The 8,849-nt window shown below is 33.2% G+C and overlaps 2 protein-coding genes across 3 annotated transcripts; both read right to left on the bottom strand.

The window, feature by feature from the left end:
- Nucleotides 1–1,813: 1,813 nt before the first annotated feature.
- Nucleotides 1,814–3,054, bottom strand: LOC142175441 (heavy metal-associated isoprenylated plant protein 16-like). 2 transcript variants are annotated; one of them, XM_075242222.1, is made up of 3 exons: nt 2,958–3,054; nt 2,717–2,801; nt 1,814–2,168 (listed from the first exon to the last, which is right to left on the bottom strand). In XM_075242222.1, exons 1-3 carry the CDS (start codon nt 2,961–2,963, stop codon nt 1,879–1,881), a joined length of 381 nt encoding a protein of 126 aa, XP_075098323.1. In that variant the 5' UTR covers nt 2,964–3,054; the 3' UTR covers nt 1,814–1,878. The 2 variants fall into 2 exon arrangements, with proteins under 2 accessions (XP_075098323.1, XP_075098322.1); XM_075242221.1 differs by lacking the exon at nt 2,958–3,054 and having other exon boundaries at nt 2,717–2,951.
- A 3,548-nt stretch (nt 3,055–6,602) lies between these two features.
- On the bottom strand, nt 6,603–8,074 carry LOC107771449 (uncharacterized). Its single transcript, XM_075241897.1, has 4 exons — nt 7,354–8,074; nt 7,198–7,307; nt 7,044–7,097; nt 6,603–6,815 (listed from the first exon to the last, which is right to left on the bottom strand). Exons 1-4 carry the CDS (start codon nt 8,072–8,074, stop codon nt 6,603–6,605), a joined length of 1,098 nt encoding a protein of 365 aa, XP_075097998.1.
- Nucleotides 8,075–8,849: the final 775 nt, after the last annotated feature.

Here is an 8,849-nt window from a genome sequence, read left to right on the forward strand (position 1 = left end):
GAGCTACAAAATAAGGTAAATCTAAGTGTCCCTTTATTTCGTGACTATTTTTCTTCTCTTGACTATTAAGTACTCTTAACGAGTTCTCTAGCATATTTTTCCCCAGAGAAAGTTTTCACTAAGCAAAGAATGAAGAAAAAAACGATGCTATTCTGGTCCATATTATTTGTCGTTTCGGAAAACTAAATTTTTTCGGAAATTATTGATGTTTTAGGGAAATAAAAAATATAGTATTTATTTCTTCAAATTAGTGAAGTGTTAATTATGCGAGAAGTTTAATACAGATATACTATTGTTTAGACAAATACTCTTATAAATACAACTACTATTAGCTATCGTTCTTAATTAAAAAGTGTAAGAAATCTTAAAAGACAGATAATATAGACCAGAGATAATATTGTTTATTCTCGTTCACTTTTTAATAGTAACACTTGCTAAAATTACATCCACTGGTGTGACTTTGCAGAATAAAGACAGTAATATTGGTGAAGAGCAGCTGAGTGTGTGTGTATATATATATATATATATATATATATCCAATCCAAGAAATGAAATTGTTCTGCCTGGCTCCCTGGATGCCAACTAAGAAGAGCATTGTCAAAATATTGACACTATTCCTAGTTGGCCCCAAGGAGACAGGCAGACCAATTTGGACTTGGTAATGATCATAATCTCCTTTTATGACTACACCAAAAAACAGGTTTGTTCAAAGTCTCCTTTTTCTTTTGCATTAAGTAATGGCTTTGCTATTTTATTGTAATTATCATAAGGATTTAACTTTTATATATTAACCTTTCTTTGTTACCAAATCAATATCAACACAACTACCCGTTGTTGTCGGTTGCCTTAACACGATGATGTACAAAACTATACAATATCCAGATACAAAAATTATATACTTATCATAACGGCTTGCTCTTAGAATATTTAATTAGTTCAGTACCCCGTAACTTGTGAAAAGAATTATTGTTTATTAGGAACAAATATGTTATGTCCTATAGAGGCAGCCTTGAGTGGATACGATTTTAACTGCAGTTTCACAAGTTCGAATTAAGTAATCTCCCTTCTCCTATTAATTATTATCTCTTATGAAGAAAAGGAACAAGTTCATAACTTAGGCAGTCCAATGGCGTTGAGAATTACTAGTACTTGTAAAAAAGAAATATGATATAAGACCAAGCCCGGCTATTCTACTAATGGTGTGAATGAAAATGTTACAAAACATTTATTAATTTATAACAGATGAAACACATGATGATGAGTTGATGACACTACTTCAAAGTTGCATAATTTAAACCTTCCAGAAGTAGAACTTATTCATGAAACTTAGTCAATTTCACGGCCTTGTAGTTTTATTTACCATCCCATGTTTACTTGTGACATTATTATCAAGAAAAAGTCACACCTTTCTTCTTGATATCAAACAAGGGTGGCAAACGGACGGGTCGTGTTGGAAATGAGTGGATCGAAAACGGGTAATGCAAAAACGGATAAAAATTATCCGATCCGACCCACATTTAATACGGATAGAAAATGGGTTAATCAACGGATAATATGGATATAGCTAATTTGAGTCTTTACAAATGTAAAAATTAAACTCATTAGCTATCTATTTTCTAAGTGGATATTTAGATAATATGGATTTTATCCATATTTGACTCATTTTTAAAAAGTTCATTATCCAGTCCATTTTTTAGTGGATAATACGGATGGATAACTATTTTTTTGTTATCTATTTTACCACAACTATATCAACCTATCCGTTCCAAAAGTTTTACTGTCTATCAACCCCATTAGCCTCAACTCCAATCTGTATAGTAATTGATTTGCAACAACAAACCGACACTGTTTACATAAAATCATGTATACGCCGTTGATTCACAAAATGGAGCAGCCATTTTGATATGAATCTCTAACTTCATAAAGTGGAAATTGAGGTACAACGTAATATGGGTAGTTATAAGATGGCCACTGCATCATGGCAACTTCCATTTTTGGTCCCTCTTTTTTGTCACCATCTTTCTTGTCAACAGGGCCAACAATCAACAGCTCTGCTGCTTGCTTCAATTTCTTCCTAAGCAATTTGGTTAGTTTCACTGCATCAATCTGCACTCCCTCCACTTCTAACAGGTTATTTTCTCCTCCCTGCATTGCTGCTGATTCCACACCTACATGACATAGAAAAATATAATCAAATTAGTAAAATATAAATAGAAAAGAATTGATCTAGATAGCAGCCCACCCAACGGCTTACACTAAAAATAGTCGGCGGATATATAATATATAATATATATATATATATATATATATATATATATATATATATATATATATAATCTATGTATATTAGCTAGGAAAAATAAACAGTGAATTTGACCGGCTATTTGTGTAAGAATTTAAAAACCAACACTATATGAATTCAGAAAATCGGTGACAGCTCTAACAATGAGCTAAAAAAATAGTACTTATAGTGTTTCGGGGTAACAATTAGTGTATATAAAGGTACATATATATACTCAGACCTCTGTACAAAAGTCATTTATAATAAAAGTTAGTTTTTTATGAAACCAATTTTTATGTTATGTTATAATTATATGTTTTCTATAACAGTATTTCGCTATAACAGCCAAAAAAATTCGAAACTAGACTGTTATAGAGATGTTTGACTATATTTTAGAAATATTAAACGTGTGGAAAGCTAAAATGAGACATGTACCTCGCTGAGAAACGGCAATCTTTAAGGCCTTGGATCGCGATTTCTGATCATTTCCATTCGTGCATAACCTAATAACAATCTTTTGCTGCTCAATTTTTAAGAGCATACGTTAGTAAATGAAATAATCCAAAGTTAGCTTAACAATGAGCAGAATGAAAGAAGTATTGCCACTCTGCCAAGTACTTTTGTTCAGTTAACCCTTACTAATTCGAATGATTAAAAGAAATATAGGCATAAATACCTTCATTCTCTGTGTTTAGAAGGGAAAATTGCTTTAAGAATAAATATGAAATCGTAAAGAGAGGTTGTAATTTTTGAAATTCTTGGGAAATTGTACTGAGGAGAATATTGTATTTTCTGGGTATTTATAGTTGGGACTCGCTCCTATCTAGCAAGTCGTAAATAACACGCTATGAAGAAGAGGACAATGAAGTGATTAACATTATTAATCGTTATGACTTATGAAGTAGGGGAGGACCTAGTATACATGTTATATGTTTGTATGCGGTCGAAATCGAGTACAACTTGATAGATTGGTCTTGGAACGTGGCAGTCAAAGACTGAGGATCGACCTCGAGTCCCATCGAGCTAGAACCCGAGGTCGGAACGCCTGCCTTCGAGGAGCAGTGAGTCCGATGTCGACCTTAGCCTCGAACGAGCTCGGAGAAACATTATCGAGTTAAGTAACAGAAGACCGAAATATTCGCGACCGGTCAGATATTGCGGCGGGAATCTCGGCACGTATCAGTAAGGAACCGGCAATCAGCGAATCAAGAGATCTTTTACCTTTTATAGAATTGTACCTAAAGTAGAACTCCTCTACTATATAAAGGGGGTCTGATAATTCAGGAAAAAATATTGTAACACGCATCCCAAAGCAATATATTGTTATTCTCTTTAAAGTTCTTATTATTCTCTTGTTATTCTGTTGTGATATCGATAAAAGAGCTTTTGGCTCGAGGGTGGCTAATCTTCTAAGGCTAAGACCGTTCAACTCTTGTTGTTTGCATTTACTTTTCCATTACTTATTTCAATCGCAAACTGATTTATCGTTTTGTATAAAGTTAGATCACATATCCTTAAAATCACTTACAAATTCAATTGTTACTCGATTTTGAGGGTAAACAATGTTCACGTAAACTTAATAGTTTTTTCTTAGACTGTACATATGTATTACAAAGTCAATTAAATATCTATAAATATTTTAAACGAAAAAGGGCCAAAAATACCCCTAAGGTATTGAAAATGGCTCAATTTTTCCCTTCTTCCACCTATTGGGTCATAAATGCACTTAACGTTAGTTTTTGGGCTCAAACTTACCCCTATATCTAACAGAAGGGCCAACAATACCCCTAACGTATTGAAAAGGGCTCAGAAATACCCTTCGTTAATCTTTTGATCCGCAAATGCCTCTAACGTTTGTTTTTGGGCTCAAACTTACCCCTATATATAACATAACTAACCTTGTCAATTTTTTGACTTTAACTTCGCCATGTGGCATTTTCTTAATCTGCCACGTGTATTATTTGTATTAAATAAACCCACTTGTATCTTTTAAAATATCCAATGACCCTGACCCACTCCTATATATTTGGACGGTCGGCTAAAAATAATTATATTTTCTAGTTAAATATATAAAAAATGTACATTGATTATATATAAAAATATGTATATTATACATTAATATTTTAATATATATTTTACATGATATTATTTTTAGGAGAAATTATACTGTGTAGTTTTTCCTATTAATTATGATCCATAACTCAAATTTATTAAGAAAATCTGACAATGGAACGATAATTTTTGCTAATATTTTAGCTCTATCATTATATATTAAAACACTTTTAGTTTCCATTGAAAAGATCATGTGAAGTCCATTAATGTGCTAACCAGTTGGATATGTATATAATTAAAGGTTTTAAATAATTTCCTTTCTATATATTTCTTTGCTTCTCCTTTAGAATCATATAAATAGAACATTATCATTTTAATGTTTGCAAATTAAAATTTATATTTGTTAAACTTGTTAAGATTTTCAAAATTTGAAGGGAAAACTACACCGTATAATTTTTCCTAAAAATAATATCATGTAAAATATATATTAAAATATTAATGTATAATATACATATTTTTATATATAATCAATGTATATTTTTTATATATTTAACTAGCGAATGTAATTATTTTTAGCCGACCGTCCAAATATATAGGAGCGGGTCAGGATCGTTGGGTATTTTAAAAGATACATGTGGGTTTATTTACCTCTACTATCATCAATAGTTTAAATAAGCCCTCTGTTATACTATTAGAGCAACAAAGCCCCTGGCGTTATACTATTAAACACAAATACCCATATTTTAATAGATGGGTACCAAAATCATCCGGTTAGATTTAGTATAGATCTGACCCAACCCATTACCCAACCCGACCCTAAAATACTAGACCTTTCACCTTTATTAATGTGTGAACCATAATTTGTTCACTCATATCTGCAGATGTCCCTCCCTCTCTTCCACAACTCAAATGCTATAACTTTTCATTCAAATTTCTTTGTTCTTCTTCGACCAACACATCTGAGTCTTGGTTCGATGTCTAGTTCTAGTGTTACATCGAGAAGGAGGTGCTACTGTGAGGAGATTGCGAAAAACTTCACTCTGACGACTACAAACAACCCCGGAAGGAGATTCTACAAGTGTGCTAAACTTGAAGTAAGTGTGAATTTCGTTGGTGATTCATTACTCGTCGATGCATTTAAAGTTTTATTTTTTCTGCTCTTTAACATAGTTATTGATTGTATTTGTAAGGGCGAGTCATGTAGATATTGGGAATGGCAAGACGAAGCCCTCTCGGACAAAGCGTTGATAGTAATCAACGATTTCAAGTCTAAATTAGATGCTGCAAATGTCAAAATCAGGACGCTGAATAAGTTGTTGGATGCGTGCAAGTTTGAAAGGGACAAATTGATGGAAAAGGTTGATGTTTTGGAGGCTATGAATGATGTTGAAGTGAATAAAGCAAGGGAGATGGAAGTGAAAGTGATGCACATGAAGATGTTCATTATGGTTGCATTTGCACTGTTAGTCGGATTTGTTGTGGCATTGTTGATGAAATGAATTTTGCATTTTATGTAGTGCAGTAGGGCTTTGATAAAGTTAACTGTTATAAAATCCTGATTTTCATGAATGTTTTGTGTTGGTCAGCTTGGTTGTAATCCATATTTTCATGAATGCATTTTGTATAGTGCACTATGGCATTTTACGTAGTACAGTATACCTTTCATTTTCGGATTTATTGTGTTGGTCATCTTTGTTGTAATCACTAAATATAGTTCTTCATATGGCATGTTAATGCCCAGTTTAACAGAATAATATAGATTTTAACAGAAAAAACTGGGTAGTTATGGCTCTAATACAGTAAAAAACTGGGCAGTTATGGCTCTAATGCAGTAAAAAAAACTAGGCAGTTATGGCTCTAATGCAGAGTAAAACTGGGCATTTCACTAACAGTAAAAATCTGGGCATCCACTTTAATGCAGTTAATTCAGTCTATGATGCAGTAAAATCTGGATAGTTATCACCAATGTAGTAATTACATATCAGAAGTACTGTCAATGCAGTAATTACATATCACCAAAAATAGTAAAGTTAGTAGGTGAAACTGATGATTGGATGTCAGACTATAATCCCAAAAACTAACACAACTTAAATCATACTATGACATCCAATTCAGTTACCAATATCAATATTAACAGAACATTAAACAAGAGACTGTCATTAAGTTTGCAGTAATTACATCCCAAAATAAACACAAAACTACATAGAATAACTTGATCATTTTTCTTTTCTTATCTTCAGCTTCCCAATCTTCTATTGCCTTTGTTTTTCTAACTGATTTGAGTTGTAGCTGCTTTACCCTTCCACATCAGGCCTGCTGGTGAATATGAAAGATCTGTGGGCTCACTAACACTAGTGTGATCACCAGTAAAGTTGATTGATCTTGTCCCAGCTGGTAAGTTTACCTGCTGCCTCGGTTGAAGTCTTGTCTTGACTTCTGATATCACCATTGGCCTAACCACAACATTTTCATCATGTTCTATCTATGAGAAATTTGAAACCATACTTGATTGACCAACTCTAGATGTAGGCATGAAGCTAAATCCATTTTTCTGACTTGATTGAGTCATTGTGGTGCTGAACAGTGTATTTCATCTTCTGTTTCAGAATCTAACAAAGTTCTTGTCCTTTTCAAAGGTTGTTTTCCCTTGCTTAGTTGCTTTCCCTTTGGTTGCTATTAAAAAACAAAGTTAGAAAACATAAATAGGTACAAGTTCAGCATGATGTGCTTGTGGTAGAACAGTTTTAATTGCCTCAATTAATCCCTATAACAAATTCGGAAAACATGCATAAAGAAAAAATTCAAAAACAAAAACTAGACAGAAGTAGATGACAACAGAAAGAAAAAAAATTCAGAAACATTACCTTTTGCATTTTTGACATGAAGGTGATTCCTTCTCCTTCCTTAAGGTCTAGAGATCCCTGAAGCAATTGTAGGAACCAGTTCCAAGAATGCTTTGTCTCCTTATCAACAACTGCCCATGCCAAAAGATAAAAATGGTTTTGTGCATCCTGTCCAACAGCAACTAGCAATTTGACCATTGGCTTTCCCTTTTAAAAATGTGCCATCTACACCAATAAATGGTCTTAACCCTAACTTGAAACTCATCTTCATAGCTTTGAAACAAACATACATCCTCAAGAATCTTCTTTTCCCATTTTCAAGTGCATTGTTTGAAATGTTAATCATTACATCACTGCCTGGATTACTCTCCCTCAATTCAATGGTATAAGCATCAAGTTTGTTGTACTCATCTGTAAAACTCCCATCTAAGGTCTCCAATATTATTCTTTTTGTCCTCTTGCACTTCCCATGACTCACATTTAACTCAAAAATCCTTTTCAAATCAAGTACCATCTCCCTTACCTTATACTTAAGATTATCCTGTAACTTTCTCTTAAAGTAATGTGCAATGGTATTGAAATCAACATTACTATTATCATATGCAGTGCCACAAATATGTTCTGACTCTAATGTCTTTATAGTAACCCCTGCATTACCATCTTTGGATATTAAACAAACGAAGGGACAGCCCACAATGCATCTATACCTAACCCTCCTTGGGTCACTCTTCCCCAATTTTAAGACTTTCTTGTTGGCTAGAGCATACAACTTCATAAACTTCCTAGATTCTGGTATGTCCTTAAAGACCATGCCTTTATATATCTCCTTGTAATCATTCCGATTCTCAGTTATGTCTCTTTTTTTGTGTTTTGAGTCAATGTAATTCTTCAGAATCATATCCTTCAGAATCAAATCCCTCAAAATCAGAACTAGAGTCAGATCCTAATTCACTTAAGCTATAGTCAGTACCAGCCTCATCTAAACAAGAATATGATTCACCATAATCAACAATACTGGGAATACACTCAATAGGGGGTCACATTCATCCACATCATATAGGTTCACTACATTATATTCATTAGAAAGAGAGGATATCAACTGTCTAATCCCCACATCCCCTTGAACCTCATACAATTTACTAGAAGGTCTAACAACTATAAGTTATTGAACCCCTACAAACCCTAGCTCAACTATGAATTCAGATTCTATATCTATATAAGAAAGCAAGTCTTAATCATACCCTGATAAAGTGTGCATTTTATTCTTTGTGTACACAACTTCAGGATGTATAACCCATTCACTTTCATAATTGAATATTAAATCAACTAAGACCATCTCCAATAATCTAGTAAATATAGAAAATAAGAATAGTTAGCAAACAGTAAAAGAATCAATATAAGCTGAAAGTAAAAAAAGAGGAATAAATATAGGCAGAAAATGACATGTGAGACAGAGGGTCCCATGAAAAAAGAAATACAACATGTACAAAAGAATCCACAAAAAGTTCAGTTTATGGGCCACCCCTTCATAAAAAATTGACAAAGAGAGCAAATATGCACTAAAATCCAATCACCTGAATAGTTTAATGAAGCAGTTGCATTCAAGGGTCCTACATTTAGGACCACCTTAGCTAGTAAACAAAGAAAAAGCACTAAATTTCAGTCAAAATCAC

This window comes from Nicotiana tabacum, chromosome 21 (genome assembly GCF_000715075.1).
Source record: "Nicotiana tabacum cultivar K326 chromosome 21, ASM71507v2, whole genome shotgun sequence".
Taxonomy (NCBI): Eukaryota; Viridiplantae; Streptophyta; class Magnoliopsida; order Solanales; family Solanaceae; genus Nicotiana; species Nicotiana tabacum.